The 26,982-nt window shown below is 27.8% G+C and overlaps 4 protein-coding genes across 9 annotated transcripts in view; 3 read left to right on the forward strand and 1 right to left on the reverse strand.

Moving 5' to 3' along the window:
- The first annotated feature begins 958 nt into the window (after nt 1-958).
- Nucleotides 959-3,427, forward strand: LOC145972053 (transforming growth factor beta regulator 1). 2 transcript variants are annotated; one of them, XM_083100270.1, is made up of 6 exons: nt 959-1,059; nt 1,146-1,427; nt 1,546-1,774; nt 1,914-2,190; nt 2,272-2,491; nt 2,776-3,427. In XM_083100270.1, the coding sequence occupies exons 2-6, from the start codon at nt 1,308-1,310 to the stop codon at nt 2,944-2,946; spliced, it is 1,017 nt and encodes a 338-aa protein (XP_082956396.1). In that variant the 5' UTR covers nt 959-1,059; nt 1,146-1,307; the 3' UTR covers nt 2,947-3,427. The 2 variants fall into 2 exon arrangements, with proteins under 2 accessions (XP_082956396.1, XP_082956395.1); XM_083100269.1 differs by having other exon boundaries at nt 972-1,427.
- Nucleotides 3,428-4,069: 642 nt separating this feature from the next.
- Tank (EI24 domain-containing protein tank) lies at nt 4,070-8,446 on the reverse strand. Its single transcript, XM_083100032.1, has 6 exons — nt 8,002-8,446; nt 6,860-7,035; nt 6,506-6,761; nt 5,976-6,319; nt 5,594-5,668; nt 4,070-5,502 (listed from the first exon to the last, which is right to left on the reverse strand). Exons 1-6 carry the CDS (start codon nt 8,014-8,016, stop codon nt 5,415-5,417), a joined length of 954 nt encoding a protein of 317 aa, XP_082956158.1. The 5' UTR covers nt 8,017-8,446; the 3' UTR covers nt 4,070-5,414.
- Nucleotides 8,447-11,183: 2,737 nt separating this feature from the next.
- On the forward strand, nt 11,184-16,833 carry Sgl (UDP-glucose 6-dehydrogenase sgl). 2 transcript variants are annotated; one of them, XM_083099825.1, is made up of 6 exons: nt 11,184-11,289; nt 12,624-13,097; nt 13,887-14,084; nt 14,906-15,352; nt 15,914-16,069; nt 16,323-16,833. In XM_083099825.1, the coding sequence occupies exons 2-6, from the start codon at nt 12,633-12,635 to the stop codon at nt 16,497-16,499; spliced, it is 1,443 nt and encodes a 480-aa protein (XP_082955951.1). In that variant the 5' UTR covers nt 11,184-11,289; nt 12,624-12,632; the 3' UTR covers nt 16,500-16,833. The 2 variants fall into 2 exon arrangements, with proteins under 2 accessions (XP_082955951.1, XP_082955950.1); XM_083099824.1 differs by having other exon boundaries at nt 11,186-11,460.
- A 2,698-nt stretch (nt 16,834-19,531) lies between these two features.
- The window catches only part of Babo (TGF-beta receptor type-1 babo), a 37,864-nt gene continuing 30,413 nt past the window's right edge, over nt 19,532-26,982 (forward strand). For all 4 annotated transcript variants that reach the window (XM_083100597.1, XM_083100598.1, XM_083100595.1 and 1 more), the window contains exon 1: nt 19,532-20,536. In XM_083100597.1, the coding sequence (XP_082956723.1) occupies nt 20,452-20,536 (85 nt within the window). In that variant the 5' untranslated portion in view covers nt 19,532-20,451. The remainder of the gene's footprint in view (nt 20,537-26,982) is intronic.

Consider the following 26,982-nt stretch of genomic DNA (forward strand, 5'->3'; position numbering starts at 1 on the left):
TCCATAGAAAGTATTCCGATGGACTCCATAGGAAGAAATAAGCATGACAAGTGATGGTAATTTTTATGATGTTAACACAAAGGAATACAATAAACCATAATAATCCAAGAACTCGAAGAAGAGAATATATTGGATAGAAATGCATAGTGATTGGAAATGATTAGAAACTAAAAGACAGTATGCATACAACCTATTTATTAATAGTAATACTATTTTGTAATTATATTAAATTTTATAATTCAGTACATTGTATTATATGTAGTATTAAGCACATAAGTATTATGCTGATATGAAAATTATAATAAAAATATATAAATAATGTTAGCTATATTAGAATGGAACATATGAATTCTTTATATTTTATATAAAGGAAGAGACTTAAAATATTTTGCAACATCTATATTTTTCGAGTCTTAATTATAAAAACTTCAGAAGAATCAGTGATTAATTTTTGACAAATTCTATACATCTATTAATAATTAAATTTTAAAATAATTAAAAAAATGATTGATAAATATCAAAGATCAGTTTACTGCTAATTAAGAAGATTTATAGAAATACGATTAAAAATGTTTTTATCCCACAGCATTTCAGGCATTTTGTGTTTTGTAAATAAAAAGATATAAATATGACAATGAATATAGAAAAATATTTATTTCATCTTTGAATATTACAGTATTTTTCGCGATTGAATAATTTATTTACTATCAATTTACATACATAAGTATCTTGTTATACAGCACTGGTGCGTTACCGACATTTCGTGCACATAGCACGGAACAAAACCAGAAATTGTGCACATTATATATTACCCTCTGAGAACATTCATGGACATTGGCTTTGTAGTTCATGTCCACGTTTTCAATGTCCATAGAGGGAGTATCGCTTTCAGGGATCACCTAAAAACAGGCCATGACATCTCTCAGTCTTCTCTCTAGTAACTATATAGGCCGTGTTCCGAAATTGCTGCCAGTTTACTGCCAGCACTGAAAATATATAATGGGCCTGTTCTTTTTAGCTGCACTGCTACACTAGTGCAATTAGTTAGAGTGAAAAAAAGTATGTTTGTCTCTTTCCAATTTATTGCACTAGTGCAGCAGTGCAGCTAAAAAGAACAGACCCAATATACGTAACGTGCACTATAGAATTTGCAGTACTGGCAGTAATTTCGGAACACGGTCATAAAATCAACAGAAATTCTAGAATTCCTAACCTCTATCGTGGTGTTGTCAATCAAATATAACACGATAATATACGGTGATTTTTTAATTTATACACGTGCAATATTTTATTAACAATATTATAATATGGCTCAAGCATACGATAGTTATTACAATGATTATCATAAAAATACTGAATTACAATTAAATTTAAAATATAAGAAAAAGTATAGGAAACTCAAAAGGATTGTGAAGAATACTGTTTTTGTAAGTTTTAATCTTGTCTATACTAATATTTATAACTTTACTTGCAATTTGACTAAAAAATATATTTAATATTGCATTTTATTTGTAAATTTAAAAGACAATTTAAATTTTAATGCAGGAAAATGCAGCTCTATGTGATCAAGTTGCGCATATGCAAGAAAATCTTATGGTTGTTAAAGAAGAGAGACTGTTTCTTCTACGAAAATTATGTCAACATCAAGGAGAAATGGAATCAAACTCTCTGGTAGCACGTTCACAATCAAATAATATAAATTCACCATCATTTAATCCAGAATGCACTACACCAAAAAAAGCGGTAAAAAAGAAGACTTCCACAGATGGATCAGGTATTTCTTTGTATATTATAATATATTGTTAATTGAGTATAGAAAAATAAGTTTAAAAAATATACTTTAAGATTTTAATATAGATAATAAATATATTTATGCATTAGCAATACTTGATACAATTTGTATTTTTTTGCAGAGTCAAAGAATAAGACCAAAAGATATAACAAAACTGCCAGAAGAGTAGTGCAATCGATTCCATTAGATGTACATGGAAGGCCGATATTTCCCGCAGCCTTAGGAGATCTTACAATATATTCTCTTGGTGAAGTGGTATCAGACAGAATTGCATATCACACAGAAGATCTTATATTTCCAGTAGGTTATTGTAGTACAAGAGTGTATGCCAATTTAAGAGATCCAAGAACAAAAAGTTTATATACCTGCAAAATACTAGATGGTGGACCAAAACCTAGGTATAAGATTAAGGAAATAATATGAAAAAATAATTATTTTCTTAAGAGAATACAATTATATAAATACATATAATTTTATAGATTTGAAATAGTATCTGATAATGATTTGGATCAACCATTAGTCGGATGTAGCCCTGACGAATGTCATTCAAAACTCTTAGCAGCAATTTCTCCAATGCTTTGTTCGATAGCACCAAAGGGCGCAGATTTCTTTGGAATTTCTCATCCCACCATACAAAATTTAATACAAAGTTCGTCAGGAACGCGCAAATTAGCTATGTACAAACAACAACGTTTTGAAGTATGTATATATAATAATTTAAGGCTATATATTATATTTAATCATGAACAAGATAGAATTAAAAAAAAATATTTGTAAAATATAAGCTCTTTCTCACAATTACAATAGTTTAAAATCATCTGTCAAAACATTTCTATATCAAATTTTATTAAATGGAATATTCATTTCATGAAATGATTTAAGAAACATTATGATATATTAGAATATCATATTTTAAATCTTTAAAATGTTAACAAGCATTCACTATATAATTTCACTACATAATTAGAAATTATACATTATAGGTAAGCAAAAATCATGTCATTGAACGAGCTGCAAGTCCAGTAACAGAAATGGAAACTGATCCAGGACTTGGTTTTGCAGCATTACACAGACATTATGCTTTAAATTCTTATAGGGTAAAAGAAGAACCTTCAGATCATGATCTATTAACACTTCAAGACCTTCTTGCATGATTATTAATATTATAAGCCTAACATACAATTAAACATGATTCAAAATTAATAAAATTTTTCACATATCTCCACAAAATATATTTAAACAAAAAGATTTATTGATTCGTATATTATAGCTTATTAGTTTTTACTCTTGATACATTTAATTTTATTTGATATTGATGGAGTATTATATTTTTTTATATTTATGAAATATACAGGGTGTTTCATTTTAATCCGACCAGTCGAATATCTCGAAAACCAAGCCCGGGAGAGAAAAATATTTCAGACAAAAGTTGTTTGGTTTCGAGGGGGCCATAAGATGGTGACAATGATTTGACCTTGAACAGTCATTTGAAGGTCACATAAAGGTCACCTTAAATTTCTTAAATGGAATACCCTATATATTTTTGCACATTCTTGTAGCTGACATCGAGAGCTTTCCAAAACGCTATAATTAAGTACCTTTTCGTTAAGTACTTTTTGAGTTATGAGGCTTGAAATAATTTCTTAATTCTACATAAACCGTAAAATATCTAGTAAAATATTCATTTTTCGATTATCTTACCTTAATACTTTTACGTACAAAATAATGAGAGGAATCAATTGGTGTAAAGAAAACACATAGTTGTTTTGAAGAAAAAATATGTAATTTGCAATTAACAATTCCATATTTTTTCTTAAAAACAACTATGTGTTTTTTTTACACCAATTGATTCCTCTCATTATTTTGTACATAAAAGTATTAAGGTAAGATAATCGAAAAGTGAATATTTTACAAGATATTTTACGGTTTATGTAAAATTAAGAAATTATTTCAACCCTCATAACTCAAAAAGTACTTAACGAAAAGGTACTTAATGATAGTGTTTTGGAAAGCTCTCGAGATAAGCTACAAGAGTGTGCAAAAATATATAGGGTGTTCCATTTAAAAAAATTGAAGTGACCTTCACGTGACCTTCAAATGACTCTTCAAGGTCAAACCAATGATACCATCTTATGGCCCCCTCGAAACCAAACAACTTTTGTCTGAAATATTTTTCTCTCCCGGGCTTGATTTTCGAGATATTCGACTGGTCGGATTAAAATGAAACACCCTGTATAATTGGATTATATTTAAGAGAAATTGCTAATGCAAATCGAAAACTTGTTAATAATTCTGTAATATTTATTTGAGCTATGATGTATATAAAATGATCAATTTTTATGACAAATATATATAATCATTATATATAATCATTAGAGACCTTCTCTAACCATGTATTATACAAATTGAAATATGTACTATACATTATTAGCAGTGTTTATCATATGAGTATAGTTTTATCTTAATTTTACATGAACCCATTTTTCGGACGAATTATCCTTCAAGTAATTGATATGTATGGCACAATGCATATCTAATTAAGATTTAACAAATTAAATTGATTAAAATGTTTCTATTGATGTTTGTGTGTATGTACAATCGATTGTCCATAAAGTTAAGATCAAACATTATTCTTATTATTAAATTTCCTTTAATCTTATTTTATGATAAATGTATAGAATAAAAATGTACCATCTGCAATTTGTTTTGTCATAACATGGTTACATAATTACATAGTAAGTGCAAATAATGCTAGAGCCGTTTTAACTGTTTCATCACTCTTTAAGCATACAGCTAATTTGCAAAACTGATAAGATTATAATATATCACTGTATGGACAATCGACATTTTAATCTAAAATATCTATGAATTAAGTATATTTTTTTTTAATACAACATTCCTAAGAAAGAAAAAATTTAAAATAGTGCAAAACACTATATTATATTTATAAGATTACTTTAAAATATTTAAAATATTTTTCAACTATTTAAGAATTCTTGATGACTAAATTGAATATATATTGTATATATAAATTATGTCATAGAACATTATTTTTATAGCATGTTTATAATATACCTATAGCGCAGCGCCGATCGGAGATCACAAATAGATATTAAAAAATGACTAGCTATTGCATAAAAAGCTCAAAATATAAATTCTCATAAAAATTGAGAAATATATAACTTCAGGTTTGCTATTACGTATATATTAGTATTATTAAATACAAAAAATCACATATATAAATAAGCTATATGTGCGTTATTAAATATGCGTAAATAAATATCTTTGTACTGATTGGATGCATTCCAATTAAAATATTATCGAATTCTTTTCAAATATTGATAAAAATGAATATAAAATTTATAAGCTTATCTTAATTTGGTTCAACAAAAAAATGAACATCTTTTATATTTCTTTCTGAGAAATTTGTAAGCGAACTAAATAATTAGAAATAAAATTATCTCCTGCAATAGTCAGTAATAGATACAAATATTTTTTAAATATTAATTTTTATAATTATTATTTTTGCATGAAATTTTTTGTAACAAATTGATAAATTGTATGTGCATCTTAACATGCAAATGGCATAAATTAGGCATTTCCTCGTTTTTCTTTTTCATTGTCACCGCCTATTGGCTCGCCCAATGGTTTTATTAAATAATGTGTTTGCAATTGCGATTACTGGCGAAAATAATTTCAGTTGGTAATCACTGGAAAAATTATTTATATTATGTTAAATTTTTTAAATCGATGAAATATTGCATGAAATATATACATATATTTTATAATCTAAAGATATACCATGTTCCAGTTACAGGTTCTGCTTCGTTTCCACTTATAATAAATAGTGGAAATAAAATAGAAAAAACACAGCCACTGAAAATAAAATATTTTATAAATATACAAAGAGAGCTTTAGAAAATTGCAGTTTCTTTCAACAAATTAATTGCACAAATGTAGAATACATTTATATTGAAAATTAGTGTGTTTACAATAAAAAAAGTTAAGGAAAATTTAATAGAAAATTTCCAATATAAGTTGTAATGTATTTGGGAATTTATCAAAATCTTATATTTTTTAAAAAAAGACAGGTTAAAATATAAAAGAAAAATATCTCTCTTCAAACGTTAATAAATAAAAGATAATATTTAATTTTCTCAAAAAGATAGCAATTATTTTATACCTTGTAACATACGAGCTGGGCAGTTGAGTAAGTACCGCTAATGGCATACCAAAGCCTAAAAAGTATGGCCAGTTGCCTTCAATAAAAGTTAATCGTTTATGCAACTCCCAACCCATGTTGAACCATTTATATTCGAAGGCATAGAGAGCATATAAAAGGCACATATGAATAAGGGCAAGTATATCCCCTAATAATGGTAACGGAACTTTGGACACCAACATTCCTTGTCCCAAGAACAACACTTGAACTAATACACTGAAAAGCGTATCAGCTATCAGTCTGCTTACACTTGACAAAAGCAATGGTCTCCCTTGTCTGTATCTATAAGCGCTATCTGCTATGTCCTATATAGTTTATAAATATACTATATTCTTTTATATTATAATATATAATATAAAGTATATTTAATAATAATAATTTTATTATTGATTAATATTATATTAATAATTTTATTATATAATGAATATTATAATACAATGAAATTATTTATTTTGCAAAAAAATTATATATACACATATATGAATACATACCTGAAACCATAAGCTGTTAACTATCTTGCTGAGCAAAAACAGTGGTAGCACCCATATTGTGCCAAATGTCAAAGATAAAAATGGCTGAATCCATGACCATACAATGAGAGCCATACCAGGGGAATGGCCGAATATAATAGATAGTAAATACTTGACAAATGGTAGAAGTCCATATTCAAATATTATTATACTAGCCCAAAACACACCACCATTTAATGCACAACATTGAATGGTTCTTCTCATTACCATAGATTTCCTAAAATCATACATAGACTAATAAATTCTGCAATGATAAAATATTATATGTATTTTTACATTTATTTTTTGGCAAACATGGAGTAAGAATAAAGATACCGTTGTTGATTATTGTGCCTAAAAGTATTTTGTATAGCCAAGTCTCTCTTTTTCAGTTCTGCTCCAGTAGAAGAGCTTATGACTAATTTCTCATTGATTTGTTTATCCATGTAAAAGAGTACAACAGCACCCCTCCAACTGTCTACAAATCCTCGACATATTGCGTATATTATCCCCTGAAAATATAAAACTTATAATAATATTTGAAATATATATCTATACACAATATCAGAAGATGCTATCTATAATACTTTAAATAGAGTATCTAAAAAAAATATATAAATAATTAATATACATTTTAATTAGAAGTGTCAGATATCAGATGTATCTATTAAAATATTCGAACATATTGGAACAAAACTTTTCCATTCCTAACATAGTTTTAATGAAAATAATTAATCTTATTTCAATGCGTTTGCAGAAGGAAAATGTCATTTCAATCATATATATATATAACATTTTTATTTTTCTACACATATACACAATGAGAAAAATAATAAATATATGAAGTAACACAAGTAAAAACACAAAGAAAAGATCTAAAGATATAAAGATTTGGTACACATATACAAAGTTCTATAAATTTATAAAATCAAATGCAATGATAATTTTACTACAATGACACTAAAGTTTTTAAAAATAAATATAATTTTTATACTAGTTAATAGTATATTTTCAATTTTGAACACTAGATATCTTGTTAAATAAGATCTTAAACTAAAAATCTGTTAAAATCAAGCAAAGAATTGTATTATTTAGTATCATAAAGTTTAATAAAGTTTGAAAGAAAAAAATTGTATTATTAAATAAATTTTAAATAAAATGTTTTAAATAAAGAATTTTACCTTGAAATTTTAGTATATCAAAAATAGTAAAAGTTGAACAGTAAAAAGATATAGAAGACAGCAAACAAATATTTGACAATTTGACAATATTTATTTTTATTTAATATTAATTAACAATATTTGACAATTATAATTCGATTTTCGACAAAATAACATCAAAATCGAAGCATGTGTTAACAGGTGATACCGATTGTTTGCAAGATTGTTTAACAAAGAGTGCAATGACTAAGAACGCACAGAGTTCACGAAAAAAAAAAAAAAAACACATGGAAAATTACGAGGTTAAAGTCTACTCACTGTCACGCTATCCATGATGTGATTTGACTGGATGTAGCTCGATTTATTCTCGGAAAAGGGACAATGCACTGAATGCGGTCATTTTTGGCACGACGAGGAAGAATTACGTGCCACAATATTGTTGATTAGGATGTCGAAAAGCGATGAAAACTCACTATAAAAACAAGCTCACGAAAAATTTTTCACCGTTGCAACAAGTACTCGAACGTCAAGCATCCATCGTGAAATGAACGACGCAAACAATTCATATCATCCAATAACGGCGGGGATCCCGTTGTTCGAAAACCCATTTCCCCTCCCCGCGTCTTCGATCGTTTTCTGAGAATGAGTTAGTTAAAGAGCAAATATCTGAAAGAATCAGCTGATCACAGGCTGCTCGAAATTGCATTAACGTCATATTCTCTCCATTTCAAGTTAGAGTTGAATCTAGATATTCGGGCATCATGCCTTCATCTTGCGCATGTGCCAATAAAATTAGTGTCGATCTGTACAACTTGGAAATTTTCCAGCAAAAAACACCATAAACAGAGCACGTGACATGTGGCTGTCAAATAGAAAAATTTTCGGGGCTTTAAAAATTTCTCTATCCGATAGCCAATTATGTGTCTACCCGTTTTCTGGATAGAAAACTCTCATTGGCTGCGTTCAGCAAAAAAAGCTGCTTTGCAACTGTTGTAAAATTCGTGAATCTGATTGGTGTATGCTCTTAGATTCAGTCAAAATTAAGAGCATACACCAATCAGGCTCACGAATTTTACACAATTGCAAAGCAGCTTTTTCTGCTGAACGCAGCCATTGGTCACATTCAGCTGACTGAATAGTTGGACAACGTTACTAGATTTTTATATATTATATGGGGATATACTAGAACATTATAAAGCGCGCGTTGTGCGCGCGCCATTTAGTTTCTTCTACTTTGAAATATAATACAAGAAAAAAATATATATGGGAGTATATTACCTATATATTTTATTCATATATTATTAAATATTAGGTCGTCGGCGTACTATCACCATTTATCGCAATAAAATGACAAACATTCTTTAAATATTAAACTTGTCAAATATTAAATCGTTATCACCGCCATCGTCACCACGTGATGGTCTTTATCAATCATCACTGGAAATAAAATATAATATCACTGAAAATAAAATATTCTAATTTATTTCTAAATATTAAATATTATAAATATCAAATTATTTATTAAAAAAAATTTATTAAAGAAATCTTGAATGTACTCCAAAACAATGAAGAATCTTCGTTAATGGTGTGAAAGTTAATTAAAATGGTGTGAAGTTAATTATAAATAAATTTATTTAATTTCACTATACATTTTATAAATATGTCTCGATTTCTTTAAAACGCATTATTAAAGTATATGGTAATAAACATATTACAGGGAGGAAGTACTTTCATATATAAAATATTTAAAATATATATGTTACCAAAAGATATATGAGAATCATAAGGAAAAAAATTTTGTGACATTTTGAGAATTTTTTAGTTAGACGCATAATAATCAAAAGCATAATAATAAATAGCAACAGTTACTATATATGTAAGCATTTGATAAATGTAACGTATACATGTTCTGCCATTTCTAAAAATCGGATATTGAGATATAACACATATTCAGATGTAAGAGAGATTTTATTATCGTGATTGCTATTCAAGTAAGTGAATAAAATAAATTAAAATTCTTTGGAATTCCTATAAAGAGAAAAATCATTTTTTATATGTTTATAATAGATTTTATAAATTTGGTTTCTTAACTTACATTTTGTTAAGTTTTTTTATTTATTCATATACGGCTACTGTTCGCATAATTCATGTCTACTCAAACAATATTTTCTTTTTAGTATATAATATTATCTTTCTTAAATAAAATATTTTAATAAATGTATGCTTAATAAAATAACTTACAATTATTGCTTTTATCTATAACATTATTTCGTGCTTTCAGTTTACGCGATAGTGTAGACTATTTTTTAAAATAGTCGCAAGATAATGAAATTATCTCTACATATTACATAGAGATAAAATATATTCAAATTAATATATAATACATATGTATACGAGTTGGTTCAATGTTCGCTATATAAATATGTAAGATCTAAAAATAAAATTGTATGTATCTAACTGAAATTGTATATCAACTGCACTTATCTTAATTATATAAGCCTATATATAAACGAGAAAATACGATCCATTTAGTTAACCATTATATATCGAATCATTATTTATATACGTCTCGCTTGATTGCAAATAATAGACTTTAATGACATATTTTGTATTACGTATGCCGTTGAAAAATTATCATAAATTATCATAATTTGATATGTAGTTACATACATGATGCTCTCTATATATTCTTGATCAATATTTCATTTCAATTAATTCAATTTTGCGTACAATTCTATCTATTTTCAATTATTAATAGTATTGTATATAAACATCAAAATATTATTATAAACATTATATTAAAAAATATAAAATATTCAAATAATTGTATATTAGCGATTTCATGAAAAATATGGATAGATTATTATATTTCACAACTTCTTAACATGTAATATCTATTTTTATATTTTTATCTATCTTTCTGTATAAAAATTAATCAATAATATATAGATTTGATAAGAGACTCATTATCAAATTAAATTAATTCGTGAAATCAAATGATTTAAGATTATATGAAATGATATGCGCAGATATTTTGGCTATCATTAGTTATAGAATATTAACTAAATATTAATCACATATATTTTGCGTGTGAATAATTTTCTGCAATATATAATTTCATTATATATTCATAATAAGCAATTTTTTTTTGGATGTTACATATAATTTTAATATTAAAATTTAATTAAATTAAATTTTTATTTTATTTTTCTTATCACTATTTTTGTTATTTATCTTTAATTACTTATTTTTATTACACATTTGATTTTTAGAAATTTTGATAAATTACGAATGACTAGAAGTTATCATAAATAAATAATATAATAAAATAATAAAATATATAAATATTATAAAATAATATATAATTATATGTATTCTAAATTCGAACAACAGTGAAAAAAATCATTTATTTACATGTTTATTCATTGTGACATATTTTCATTAAAATGAACCTATTCGCCAATGTTGCCAATCCTTTACGCACGCGCCTTTACGTCATCCTGACGTGGCAACGGAGCGACCTCGTAGCTTCGACGTTTACTTCATCTCATTCTACAGTTCCGAAATGACGGATGTGCAGTGTTTAAAGAGGCCAGAATGTAAAAAGTGTGTTCAACATAAATTAACATCATTGCTCTGCGATATTCTACTATGAATGAAATTGCATTCTCTCTGCTACGTACATCGTTCTGTTCGTGATAAACTGCAGCTGACATTCTTTGCTCGTTTTCATGTCACATCTTCGCTGGTTATAAAAGAGTCCACTCTTTTAATTGAGTAAGAAAACAAATTATGTGAATTCTCAGGCGAATCGAAGCGCGTGCTCCGAAATATTTTATAAATGAAAGAGAATATCATTATTTATTTATTTATTATTATTAGTTTATTAGTTTTCTCTCAGTACGTGTCTAGAATATGTAATATCAATGATAAAACGTCAATATCAATATCAATAATTAACATGATATAATCCTTTCTGACACATTATAATAAATTATAAATAATATTCTCGATAAGTATATGTAAAGTATGTAAAAGAAAAAATTTCGATGTCGCCAAATGATAAGAAATAGGTCGATGATGTATTTGTACTTCCGTTGACGTATATATTACTAAAAGTCGGTAAATAAACTTTTATCTGTTTCCCGGTATTGGCGATAATATTCATTTAAATAATAAGAGTTTTTATTATAAAATATTTTCTTACAAGGGTGGATAATGTTTACTTTAGAATATTTGTTCATTAGCCGAAAATAATCCTTTTCTGAATTTTATGTTAATTTTATGAATATACTTTTATTATATGATATCCAATTTTTTTTAATAATATTTCTTTTTTTATCGCAAGAAATTGTTCAACAAAAATTGTTTAATATAATTGGAATTGAATTTTTTACATATATAAATTTTAAATATGTAAATGTACATTGTAATAGATTATCATACAAAATTTTTTATTTATCTATGTTACCATCTATTGGATTAGTTTTATCAGATAATAAACTCTTGTATATTATTATTATATATTATCTTGTATCTAAGATATTAATTTATCATAGCTTGATATGAAATTTTAAGGTGATCTTTTACTAATTTAAAATAATATATTATATCAAAGATCAAGCAAATAATATATTGGTCATACTTGATAATATATATAATTGGAAATCACTGATTATAAATTCTTATCATTAATTATAATAGAAAACAAAATCAATGTAATTTTTCTTTTTTTCGACATTTTATTTTCAATTAAAAAGAAAAATTACAAAGAAATACTTATATTATTTTCTCATGCATATAAGAATTGATGAAAAATTTGATAACATAACATCTTTATCGCAACATAAAATTTATTCTATATATTTTATAATTGTAATTCCCATAAATGTGACTTTAAACACAATTAAAACGTAATAATTTGTTACATTATATTACAGCTGACCAAAATGACAAGAATTCGGAAAATTTGCTGCATTGGAGCCGGTTACGTAGGTGGACCCACATGTAGTGTTATTGCGTTGAAATGCCCGGAAATTCAAGTAACCGTCGTCGATAAAAGCAAGGAGAGAATAGCGCAATGGAATTCGCAAAAGTTGCCGATATATGAGCCAGGCTTGGATGAAGTGGTGCAAAAATGTCGTGGAACAAATTTATTCTTTTCCACCGATATCGACACAGCTATTAAGGAGGCCGATTTGATATTCATCTCAGTAAACACACCAACAAAGACCTTTGGCAATGGCAAAGGAAGAGCAGCGGACTTGAAGTACGTGGAGAGTGCTGCAAGAATGATCGCGGAAATCGCCACGGGAAATAAAATTGTTGTTGAAAAGAGTACTGTGCCGGTACGAGCGGCCGAGAGTATCATGAATATCCTGCACGCCAATCATAAACCAGGCGTTTCTTATCAGGTAAAATTGCCGCCTGTTATTGCAATCGCAATTTAAAAATTAATAATTTTCTTGTTTCTTCCTTTATTTCGTTTTTATCATTTTAAAGTCCTTTATTTTGTTTTTATCATTTTAAAAAAATATATGCGTGGAATTAAAAGTTAATAAGTTATGAGTAATTAAAATATATTTTTAATATCATTTAGTGTCCTTTTATATTTAAATGTTATTAAATATATATATATATATATTAATATTATACAATTTGTAAATATAAAGTGCTGCATATACTAAATATAAAGCGAATGACCTCCTTCAGATAACATTCTTTCATAATGCAACTTTAATTTAACTTAAATTAATTGACTATTCCATACATATACATGATTTAGTATATTTCATATTCATGGTATCATTTTCGCTCTATAATTATCTTTAATATTTATTAATTGCCTCAATATTGTAACGTAATATTGCGTTAAAATTATGCTTTATTGAATTCTTTAAAATGGAAATATTCAATCTCATCTGTATGATATGCAAAGTTTTGATTATATTCTGTGTCTTTGCTATGCCCATTATCATGATTAATTGTTGAATCGCCAGCTACATGATTTTATACCTGTTTATATTATAATTCCAGTCTTTCAAGGTAACATTCTTGCTTCATCCGTGATTGTTTATGACTTTTTTTGCTGAGGTATTATAATCTTTTCACTATCGCGCGTTATGTGTTGATTTATTTTCTGCGTGTTTGTTGAGATCCATCTCTTTAATCATGTTTATATGCAAATATTAATTATTTTTCAGATCCTTTCGAATCCGGAATTTTTGGCTGAAGGAACCGCTATAGAAGATTTGGTAAACGCAGATCGAGTACTGATTGGTGGGGAAGACTCGCCGGAAGGACAAGAAGCCATTGAAGAACTTTGCAAAGTTTACGAACATTGGATTCCAAGAGAAAATATTTTAACAACTAACACATGGAGTTCTGAACTGTCGAAGTTGGTGAGTAATTTACTCTATGTTTTAATCATAATAAAGCGCAATGTCATTAAGTAATTGAATAAGTTTTAAAAAGCTATTTTTAAATTTTATTTAATTTTATTAACTACTTATAACACATTGCGCTTTATAAACAATTAGATAAACAAATCAGATTTTATTGCAACATATTAGCTACAGATAAATTTAGCAATAGTTTTAATAGCGAATTTGTCATTTTGACATACTTATATATAACTTGATTTTGAGATTTGATTTGCAATGAGGTCTTCAATGTGTGCCTATTGTTGTGCTTAATGAAAAATCTGCCACTAAATAGATTAAATTCAATATAAAAAATTTTCATATAAAAATTATCATTTTAAACTAAATTTTCGACTCATTGAAGTGACATGTATTTTACGTATTAAAATTTTAATTATAATAAACATTAACATATTGTAATTTGCAGCATCAAAAGAAAAAATTAATTTATTAAAATAAATTAAAATGAATTTTAATTTATATTGTGTGTGCGTGTGCGTGTGTGTATATATATATATATTTGATTATAGTTATACTAAAGTTTGCTAGATACTTTCCAAAAGTATTAACAATTTAATATTATTACAATATTATAATTTTTTAAAATTAATTTTTTGAATAAATTATTAGCGCCCGAAGTCTGTATTACAGTTTGTTAATACATTTTTACAAATTATTAATATATAAATCATTACAATTTATTAATAAAATTAGATTTGGAATTTTACAATCCTAAAAAATAAAATAATAAATTATAATAAACTGCATTGCGATAAACATATTTGGTTCTTTGATTTGAGGCTGCAAACGCTTTCCTGGCACAACGAATATCCAGCATAAATTCCTTGTCGGCTGTATGCGAAGCCACGGGTGCCGATGTATCTGAGGTCGCTCGAGCAGTCGGACTTGATTCACGGATCGGTTCTAAGTTCCTTCATGCATCGGTCGGTTTCGGTGGTTCCTGCTTTCAAAAAGATATTCTAAATCTGGTGTACATTTGCGAATGTTTGAATTTGCCTGAGGTAGCAGCATATTGGCAACAAGTGATCGATATGAACGAATATCAGAAGTCAAGGTTTTCCGCAAAGGTCATAGAATCCCTTTTCAATACCGTGACGGATAAAAGAATTGCCATGCTAGGCTTTGCCTTCAAGAAAAATACAGGAGACACGCGTGAATCACCAGCGATTCATGTCGCTAAGACGTTGCTGGACGAAGGCGCCGTACTTCATATTTACGATCCCAAGGTTAGCTTCTTTTCTTTTTACAATTCTTCCATCAGTTCCAGGTGTTATGTATATTCGGTTTGATATGCGAATAGATTAAATTGCAAACTATCATAAATCACATTTTTGAATGTTTATTATAATGATTTGTTCATATTAAGTTTTAAATTCTAAAAAATAAAAAATGAAAATTTATTACACACTACATAATTGTATTTTCAAAATTTTGAAAAATAAAGTTTCAAATTTTTTATGTGTTTAATTTCATAATTAAGCTATAAGTGTAGTTTAAATTTTCATTAAAGTGACATAAATTTGTTTATTAGCAGATCTATTTATTAAACATTTAGTTAATTATTTATTAAATTATTACGTATTAAACAAAATTTTATGTATAGATTATATTTCATTAAAAAAAATAATCCTTAGTATTTTTAATATTAATGCTCCAGAGTTAAATAATATAATTTTTGCATAAAGTAGCACGAAAATTAAAAAGCATTTCATTAGTGAATAATTGTCAATGAATAATTATCAAATGAATAATTGTCAATGAATGCATTACGACTTTCTAATATGTAGGTCGAGGAAACTCAAATCATTCAAGACTTGACTCATCCGAGTGTTACGAGCAATCCCGAAGACGTAAAAAGTCGTATCAGTATTTATAAGGATGCTTATAGCGCTACAAAAAATACACATGCGATAGTTTTATGCACTGAATGGGACGAATTTGTCGTGAGTATTATCTTTTAATAATTTATAATTATGAAATGGAATTCCTTTGATTGATAAAGTAAAAATATTAACTTCTCTTTCTGATAAGAATATTTATATTATTAATTTAACCATTCAATCCAAATAATTTGAAATTTATTTATTAATGATGCAATAATTGATTAATTTTTTTCGTGACATTCGATATTATGCTAATATAATATTTATATAAAAAAGTGAATCACTATTTTATTATCTAATGTGCAATTCTTAGGAGCTGAATTACATACAGATTTACGCAGGCATGATGAAACCAGCATACATTTTTGACGGAAGAAAGATTTTAGATCATGATAGGTTGCAAAGGATCGGTTTTGTAGTTCAGACTATTGGTAAAAAACTCACAAGATCCGCGATTTCGAGAGCGTGGGGTAGCCAGACGCAAATTTAAAAGAAAAAAAAAATAGACCAATTTATATAAGCAATACTTCCAATTTGATACATAATATTTACAATTACAAGGATTTTGTTGAGTTAATCTAGATATAAGAGATATACGAATGCATTTATATATGTATATAGAACGTAAGACATTGACATAAGAATCTAAATATTTTAATGAATATGTTCATATTTTGATGAACCTATAAATAATTGACTGAACGGCATAATAACATGCGATTACATACAACATTTATGTTAATATGTAAGTTTGTATCAATTTCTTGTAATTGATGTAGGCTAGGAAAAAGAAGTTACAGAATGAATTAAATTTTTCAAAAGTGTATTTTACAACATATGAAAAATATTGAAAAGAAGTTTTATCTTCTATTTTTATTTATGAGTATTTTTTTTATTTTTCATGAGATTAAGCTTTCTTCTAGACTTTCTTCTTAGACTAAGCTAGATTCGCTTATGTTGCTATGCTATTTTAAATAACGTTATTTTAAATGTTATTTTAAATAACCATGTAACTTTTATCTTAGAACAAATTATTGAAAAAAACATATTACATTTTTTATCACATACATAAATTATGAGATCGTATTAGTTATGAGATTTGATTATGTTTAATCTAAAATCTCAATTGATTATATTTAATTGTGAGATTGATTATGGTTTAATTATGAGATTTTATCGTATTATTAGTATATTATTAGTATGTAATAAAAAACTGAAAATTTCATTGTAACTTTCCAAGCAAAAATGATCATAGGTGCTATATATATATATTAATATAAGTCAATTTTCCCTGGCGAAATGGTAGAAGACAGAGCTTGTTTATATTATCTATGAGTATTATAGGTTAATTTCGCCCAACTCTCTTTTCACCTCAACGCAGTTTAATAAAACATTTGATGTAAAACAAAAATTTTTGTTTTATTTTATTATTTACGAATTTTCACACTAATTTATTTATACTATCAATTTCAATACAGTTAATCTTTAGAAAAGAGAATACATGTGTATGTATGTGTATGCAATATCATATCGCATTTAAAAAATGGTGAATTTAAAAGATTGATAATTGTAAAATGTTTAAAAACTTTTCCTACGTTTGTCACATTATCAAAAATATTTCGAATAAAATTTAAAAAGAATTTATATTTAAGAAAAATCAGATGATAAAATATATCTTAATATTATTATTTATTCATAAGCGTTATAATAAGGAATAACATTTTATATGTTATTTGAAAAATTAATAAAATTACTTCGTGATTAATAAACGTATCATATTAATAATTAGCGAGTTACTGCTTCTACCAAGTTGTGACACTGTTTAATGATATATTCATACTTATATGCACGTTTATATATATATCTGCGAAACGATTTATCGAAGATGTTTGTTGACTTGTGTTGTATATGCTCTAAACGATATAATTTTTTAATATTTTAAAATGCTAAAAAATTAACTAAAAATTCAACGAACTGGATTTTATACCGATAAAAAAAATAATATAGAAGAGAATGAAGAATGATTTTTCACACACTGTATCATTAATAAGTTAGATTTTTAATGTGGATTTTTACCTCCCTCTGAAGCTTTATTACATGTCATATTATACAATCCTATATACCTGTCATTTATGGGAGTCTTTTTGGATATCTTTTTCAAACAAGATATTTTGTATATTTCTGCTTTAGGAGTATGACATATTTTACAGACAAATTTTTTTTTACAAACGTATTATAAGATGAGTCAAACAATTATTATTATATAAACAATAATACAATACAAAATAATTTATTTTACTTTGAACATTATTATTATATATTATTAATTGATAAAGGCCCAGCAATGTCGTTAATATCAATAGTATATAGCGTAAACTGTTCGCAATAGCAAAAAAGATATATTCTATTATAATTTTCGTATATTTTTGACCGTAATCTTTTATTTTCTCTAAAGAGTTTGAGGACTCGATTGATAGTATACTGTTATGTTTTGATAGTTTGATTAAAAATTTAATATCGGAATGAAGATATGTTCTATTATACTTTTCCTATAGTTTTAAGGCAATCTTTTATTTTCAAAAAAGTTTTAATTAAAAATTATAATTAACAATATTAATTAATTTATAATTTTTATATATGCGATCTGTTTAAGGAATACTGCTATATTTTAAAATTTCTGAAAAATTTATTTTAATTAGTAACGTTAATTAATTTTTTCATAATTTTATATGAGCGCCCGATTGATGATATACTATGTTTTAGGAGTTTGATCCAAAATTTATTTGGAATAAATAAAAAAGTAATTTTTTAAATTATTAATTTTTAATATAAATATAAATTTAAATTTTAGTATTTTATTTTGTTAAATTTAATTTTTTTATTATTCCCGTCTTCTCTCTTTCTCTTTCTCTGTTCTCTCTCTCTCTCTCTCTCTCTCTCTCTCTCTCTCTTTTTGACAATTTAATACTGATGTAATTTTTGATAGAAATTAATAATTTCTTCAGTTAGTATTTATATAAAATTAAAAAATAAGAAAAGAATTTTCATATTATATCATTCATTTCAAACAATTTTTTTCCATCCTGTGTAAAAAATGAAAAACATATACTAAGCTAAATATATTAAAAAATATCACAAATAGATATTTAATATATATATTTATGTAATATTTTATGTGAAAAAATATATCGTATGAAAAGTAAAATGTTTAATAAAACATTTACTTTCAAATTATCTCATCTTAAAATACATTATTCATATGTGAAGTATATTTATTAAATATTATATTAAATAAACAAGAAACAAAAAATATTTAACGTGTATCAAGAAGTGAGCAGCATTGCCCTTCGCCTTCGTAGCCGGCTTGGTGGGAAGGAGACAGTAAACACAGTACATCCGTCCTTTTCTGTCCCCCGAGGTTGGCCGAGCTTACGCGACGTCTCGCTCGGCGCGTTACCCCCTCCACCTCCCCCGGTTACGTGTGCTTGCGTCGCGATTCTGGCAGTAGCGCCTCGTTCTGGAATCACTGGGCAGTGGCAGTAGTATTAGTCGCTATTCGACGGTCAGCGCGCAAGGTCGTTTTCACGAGCGAGATACGTGACAGTCGCGTCGAGATTGCGCCGAAATTGCAAGGTAGTGTCGACGACGAGGAGGATGACGCGCGGCGAGGCGTCGTATCCGCGAGATGGAATCGCGCTGACGCACGATCGCCAGTGATATCTCCACCGGAGCGAGAGATACGTATTCCTCCTGGTTCCTCAGCGTGCTCGTCGGAGGGCAATAGACCGGGCCTGTCGGTAGGAAAATGGCGGCGCATCTTTCGCGACGGAGACGTCGCACCATGGCGACGAGCATCTGAAGAATCGCCATAATACGCGGAATAACCATCCCCGGAATCACCATTCTCCTCGTTCATCCACCCGGTGACATAATTCCGGTGTCACTCGAGCCCCTATCCAGACTGACATTCGCTGCGGGCGATGCGAACAGACGGCCCCGTAAACGCTAAACCGTGAACGACAGGCTCGCGGGGAAGACGCGAGGTGCGTGCCGTGCGCGAGGTGCGTGCGGCGCGGTTGGAAGCCGCGTTCGATCCCGGAGAGCAAGTGGCTCTTATGCGAGTGAGCGCCGCGCGTCAACGGCACCGACAGTGGCAACAACCGCGGTGACAAGTGTCACGCCGGCGGGGCGACTCCTCGCCTCGGCCTCATCCCCGGGCGGCGATCGCCGGAGGATGATACCGCGATCGACGCCAGCGGTCGTCGCCGTCCGCGTGTCACGCGCACGACTTGCGATTGTCAGTCGCGACCGGCGTTGATCTGTCGTGATTGGCGACGATCGGCACCGGCGGTGTCGCGGGGACGACGATCCCCCCGCGGATCCGCGACGGCGGACAGCACCGATCATCACGGCGGACCACCGGCTGTGGAAGCTCAGGGAAGATGAGAGGCGTCCGCGACGGCGGCATGGCGAGTCTCCTCGCCCTGGCTCTCCTCTGCCTCTTCTACGCATCGTACTCTGTCAACGGTATGTATACCTTTGCTACTTTGGAAGCGTGGACTCGTAGGCCACCACATTTTTTTTGCGATACATGCGTTTGGGACGCGATAATTTGGTCCAGGTTGTACGTAATGAGTGAGTAGAGTATAGTGTGAGTTTAAGGTTTCATGAAAATTTGGAATGATAATTATGATTTAGATTGATTATGAAAGAAATGTGTATGGTAATTTATATTTAATTATAATATTATTATCTTATATGGAGAGAAAGTTGTATAAATTATTATAAAATTATTATTTATTATTTAATAAATTTAATAAATTATTATTTGAAATTAAAATCGTATAAATTATTTATATAAAATTTTTGTCAACGAAATCTTGTTTCTAAAATTAGATTAAATTTATGAACATTGAAGCAGCATGCAGTGTCTTTTAAAAATTGATATAATGTATATAACTCACACTAACTCTATATTATACTCATTCATTAATTTAGCACAGCATATATAGTGCTTATATTATATATATGGTGCGTTAAAATTCAAAAAATAAAAGCAATGCAAAGCTTTAGTTGATTTCAAACAAGACAAATTATTTTTGCAACATAACTGAGCAAAAATATCACACCTTTCTCTCATCTAAGGGTATAATAGATATAATAGATCCATGTCATGCTTCTTTAAGTAAAGATGAGAGGATCTTTATGAAAGAAATATATTTGACATTCTTTCTCGATTAATTACTCAGAATATTTACAAAATATAATATCGAGAAAATATAATATATGTATATGAAAATATAATATATGTGTAAATATTGAATTATTAAATTGTAATATTGATTGTAATATTGATTATTAAAAAAGCTTTTTAAACTGGTTGATTGTTGATTTGGTTATTAATTTTATTTATGAATAATTAATATTTTCAAATTGTAATAATATATTTATTGTAAAGTAAAGCATGTTAAAATTTACATAATCAAACTCGAGCTAAATTGAAAAAATTTATTTCAATTTAAATAAACATCTACTAACAGACACACATATACAAGATTTTTATATAATTATATAATTATAATTATAAATAAAATATTAATATGTATTCAATTATAAAAAAATGTGAACATCTCTTTATTTTTAATTATTTATCTTAAACATTAGATGTGTGGACATTTAAAAAAGTTGAACAAACAAAATTTTAATCAAAGATTTTAGGACATTTTAAAATATACATATATATGATAAATAGATAATATATCTATTCTACAAAAGTATCTCAGGTTTCTCTCTCTTGTTAAACTTTAATATGCTCTTAGATCTTCGACTGTCACTTTCACTCAATTGAACGCATGTGTACATTTAAATAATTTGAATATAACTTATTTAATTACAATTAAAACTAGATAATTACGTTCAAAATTATCTTAAAGATAGAAAGCCTAAAATTCAGTCCTTCGAAGACTTAATATTAAAAAAAAATCACATGCAATAATAAAAGGATGCAATATAATTTCGGCGAATCTCTTTTCTTGAACGCACTTCTGTTTGTCCCACGCGATATGCTTTGTGAACGGATCCTTTACTAGAGAGTGTGTGTATTTTTTGCATGTGTGTATGCGTGAAGTCTCTCTCTCTTTCTCTCTTTCTATATTTTTGTCGAGTTCTGTGCCTCTGTGTGCGTCCCTATCTCTCTTCCTCTGTTTCTCCGTCCCAGTCTGCGCCCCTCCTCCCTGTTGCCGCTTTCTCCCCTTCAACGGCGCGCACATAACGTTGCGTAAGTAACGCGCCGTCGTGTACAGAAGGGCCGTTTAATCTCGTTGTTGCACGAGGTCCGAAAAGCATGCGGAAGGGTGAACCGGTGCAGTCGGTGCCTTCGATGTCGCGCTCTCAGTTTTCAAGAGCCTCGGGACGCGCTTCAAGGAGAAACTAGTTGGATCAGCTGCGTCAAAATTTTATTGATATAAATCTAAATTTTATTAATAAATCTAAAATATTTCGCGAGTCATAAATTTAATTATTAATTTATAGGTTGAAATAAAAATTTGCCTCGTGTAGAATTAAAATCTTTATTTTCATAAATTATACCGTATAATGTGAATTGTAGTCACTAAAAATTTTTCATGATAAAAAAATTAGTTTCATATAATATTTAAATTATACGATTAATTATAATATTAAATTTATACGATTTTAGGGTTGAATTATATTTTATATTGTAAATTATATTCTATTAATTATATTCAACATATTTATTAATTTTTTTTGACACAGCTGATTCGTTTAGTTCCTCTTTAACCCTTTCTTTTTTAATATATTATCATAACTATTTTAATCCTTGTGAAATCTATAACGATATATGTATCTTTAATTTTATACTAGAAAATACTAAAAACAAATAAAATTTTATCGTTAATTTATAATTGACAAAATCGTACAAAATTATGGAAAAATGGCATATCGCTTATTCTATAATGAAGAATTCATATTTCACAATAGATATTTTTGTACATTGTTTATTTTTCTTTAAGTGAACTAATCATTGTGGGACAGTGTAATTTGCATAAAATTTTATATTATTTTCTACAGTTTTTATCACATAGATATTTATACAATTATATATAAAAAAATAGACAATTATTTGAATGCGATGGTTATCTTTACATAAACTTGATGCTTGTTGCGTAAAACAATTGTTCCATGTTTTACTCCGATGATCGTGGTAATATTTTAATATTTTTCTTTTTATTTCAAATAATTTTAAATTGTTATTGTATCCAAGTTAGTATATCTAAAAAGTAAAAATTGTGTTTTTTATAGAATTGATCTTTTATATATAATTATTTCAATATATATTTTAAAAAAATGAAGAAAAGAATAAAGCTTAATTACTCAAGTAATTTTATATTATAGATATCATATATATGTGTGTGACACATTTATATTGTTTTTATTTGCAAGAAATCTACGTTTAATTTAATTACTTTATATTATATATATATATATATATATATATATATATATATATAAAATATTAAATATTAAATATTAAACATATACAAATAAAGTAAAAAAGAATTTTTACTTGGTATTGAAAATTTGTTTTGTTAGTTAACTATAAATTGTTGTTTATCATTGATATATTTAACCAAGATATTATTTAAATTTATGATAAAGTTCAGAAAAAAAGAATAATGCTTAGTGATTCTTTGATTTCTTGATTTGATTGACTGCATGCCATAGATTACATAAATACAAAATCTTTAACATAAGTATATACATGAGCGAATAAGCCTGATTTTTTCAGTAACAATATTTTTAAAAAACAGACTTAACGATCATATAAACTTGTTTACATCATTTATTTATACCGTTACCATCTGCGTTCTTATCTTCATACTCATGTATAATTAAGATATGAGATCGGATTATCGCATTTTTTCCCGTGCTTTAATCAATATGTGTCTGCAAAAAAATATTTAATTCGATTTATATTTATTAGCTTGTACAATACATTTCAAAAATACATATTATTGCTTCTCCAACATGTTAGAAAATGTGTTATTGTTATGTTAAAAAGTACAGATTGAATTGCTTCAACAATTTCAAAAGATAGAGGGGAAATGTGTCCTATGAAAAAGCAAGTTTAATATGTATTTAAATATTAATAAGCATAAATTTAATACGTACTTAAATATTAATATTGGAGTTTTTTTTATGAGCAAGTATTTCAAATTTGTTCAACATGTTTATATGTTCAAAATTAAAAAAAAAAGAAGAAATATCTTAATTTATCAACATTAATATTGATTATATAATGTTACTTATTATTGGAATCAAATTGACTCTCTATTATATTATTACGTAATTATAATCTAGGAGGAAGAGAGCATGACTGAAATAAAACTTGCTTTTCTCTCAATATATTTTTTTATTACCTGATTATATTAATAAAAATGTTCTTTTTGATTAAGAAACAATTTTGTGCAAATAAGGATGAGCACAAACAACTAGTGGACTGTGTATAAATAGCATAAAAGGATACTTGATATTTGTCTTATATTGTTACAGCAAGAAAAAAACCCTCATTCGGAAACACTCGATTAAACAATATTGTTGGCGTAATAAAAGGAGCTTGTTTTCTCTCTTTATGTCTCTTTATCTCTCTCTCTCTTTCTTTATCTTTCTCTTTCTCACATACATATACGTACATGCACACTTCCCCTCTCCTTATTTTATTTGTTCTCCAGTATCTTCGTTATATCCTTTCCTCTTACGATGAGACCGATGGCTTCGCTCTGATGGATTCGATGCCTGGTAATTGTCGTGCATGCAAATCGGGCTCTCGAATCCTCATTGAAAAAGCAGTACACGCTCCGACGTTCCTGCAACTGATAGACGAACACGACTACTTCTTCGTCCGTCAGTGCATTATTATTCCGTGGATTCTTACGGGCCATTAGCGTTTGCAGGCTGTTTGATAAAGCGATCGTAGATCCGACGAAAAGACTGACTGTACGCTACCGCTGCAAGCAATAATATTAACGAGATTCTATACATACGTATATTCACGTCTAATTTGTTATTTATTTTTAATATAATACAAATAATGTATTCATTCTTCTTGTCATATATATTTTTTTTCTTTCCATGTTACACTTGTAATATTTGTAACTTCTTAATACAATTTTATTAAAAATTACAAATACTGGTTGTGTTAGAATCATCTGCTAGTAACAGATTTCTGAAATCATATGAAGACGATTTTTCCTCAGGGAAAATATCAAGGGAAATCATCGTTTCCAATTTTTATCATCTTATATATCTTTGTAACTAAATTAAAATTCTATTAAAATATACTCTACCTGAAACTATAACTGAAGAATGTAGTTTTGATAGTCTTTTAACTTTTTTCTTTTTATAAAATTTAGTTTGCGAGAGCTTTTAGCTCTTTTTTTTAAATCGCTATAACTCGAAAATGATTGATATTTCAAAATTTTCGCTGAAGAAGAATTATCTCCCTGATTTCAATCTGCCATAACAAGGAGTGCAGTGATCCTGGGACTTCCTGTAATATAAAATATTTTATCTGATTAATTCGGTTTATCTGATTACCTTGAGATTTTTAATAAATGATTATTTCGCGTGATTTCTAAATTCTATCGAAATTAATATAATATCATTATTCTATTAATTATATTATCCTTCAAATAGTTTAGATTTTTCAAAACATTAAAATGAAATAACTATTTTATAATTAATTTTTTAATTTATAAGAGAAAAAAAATTAAAAAATTATTATTTTAATGGAATTTTAGGTTGATAAGTTGATGGCGCAATATATTAGAAAACTAGAAAAATATAAAACTGCTCATAACGCAATCGAACACCATATCAGCGCCAAAGATATGATAAATATCATTATGTTATGTGTGTGTATTTGTGTTGTATGCGTATATGCGACACATTGCCGTGCTCTTTAAAGCATCATATATCTCTGTCGTAAGTTTTCGGTTGTAATCTACGATCAGCTTGGCATTTATATAAACCAAATTGCAATACGTAGATAACATTTAACGCGCGTGTCGCCTTACTGTCCAATAAAACGTCGAAGTCATAATATTTTTTCCTCTCGAGATACGGAGATAGGTCGAATGACGCGATTCCAATCGATATAGGGTACCGTGCGCGCGCGCGGAGAAAAATATCCGTCTGTCTTTATCTCTTAGCCAACGAGACATCATAATAAAAATATATAGTCACATATCTAAAAAAAAGTAACCAGCACGACGAATTATTTCTAATATAATTTATATGTAATTCATTCTTGATGCATGAAACATTCAATGTGACATTAAATTTAATTGAATTTTGAATTTCTTGGAAAGAAATCGCTAATAATTAGTGTACAGAGTATATCGTAAAAATTTTATGTTTTTATGTATATTAATATTTAGAGCCTTTGAAAGAAAATTTGATGAGACAGTTATAGATTTATAAATTTATTTAGTATCAAAATGAGCAAGCTTTTTTGGTACATATGAAGCAGCGCATTATTTCGTGAAGACTTTTATCATTAAGACTTTTTATTTAATATCATTTAATTTTATATGGTTTATATTTCAGCAAAAAAATGATTTCTGTATGCATTTATATAAAATATTATTTGTACGGTTATAATGAATCTTATTATACTGTTGGAGTGGAATTCCAAGTAATTCCGTTCTATTAAATCTAGGAATTATATATCTAGGAATTATATTGAATACAAAAAAAGAGTATAATACGGATCGCATGTTAATATCACCTGTATTTTTTTTTTTTTCGTTCGATGTTATACGTCAGAAGTGTTCGTGAACTGAACATACTTTGATTTGTTTTTTTAGTATTAAACTTTGTTATCTAATAATTATTCAACATTTATACGTAATTAGTATCGAATATAAAATTCGATAAAATACGCATTTAAGATT

Source organism: Camponotus vicinus, unplaced genomic scaffold (genome assembly GCF_025532165.1).
Source record: "Camponotus vicinus isolate PSW18456_S1 unplaced genomic scaffold, iyCamVici1.0 SCAF_5, whole genome shotgun sequence".
NCBI classification, from domain to species: Eukaryota; Metazoa; Arthropoda; class Insecta; order Hymenoptera; family Formicidae; genus Camponotus; species Camponotus vicinus.

Excerpts from the sequence above, each read along its gene's own strand:
- Tank (XM_083100032.1), bottom strand. Across the intron at positions 6,762-6,859 it reads AGGCACAATAATCAACAACG|GAAATCTATGGTAATGAGAA; the intron begins GTATCTTTATTC and ends GTATGATTTTAG. Across the intron at positions 6,320-6,505 it reads TTAACAGCTTATGGTTTCAG|GACATAGCAGATAGCGCTTA; the intron begins GTATGTATTCAT and ends TAAACTATATAG.
- Sgl (XM_083099825.1), top strand. The coding sequence starts at position 12,633 with ATGACAAGAATTCGGAAAATTTGCTGCATTGGAGCCGGTTACGTAGGT. Across the intron at positions 14,085-14,905 it reads GTTCTGAACTGTCGAAGTTG|GCTGCAAACGCTTTCCTGGC; the intron begins GTGAGTAATTTA and ends CTTTGATTTGAG. Across the intron at positions 15,353-15,913 it reads TTCATATTTACGATCCCAAG|GTCGAGGAAACTCAAATCAT; the intron begins GTTAGCTTCTTT and ends TCTAATATGTAG.
- LOC145972053 (XM_083100270.1), top strand. The coding sequence starts at position 1,308 with ATGGCTCAAGCATACGATAGTTATTACAATGATTATCATAAAAATACT. Across the intron at positions 1,428-1,545 it reads TTGTGAAGAATACTGTTTTT|GAAAATGCAGCTCTATGTGA; the intron begins GTAAGTTTTAAT and ends ATTTTAATGCAG. Across the intron at positions 2,492-2,775 it reads ACAAACAACAACGTTTTGAA|GTAAGCAAAAATCATGTCAT; the intron begins GTATGTATATAT and ends TATACATTATAG.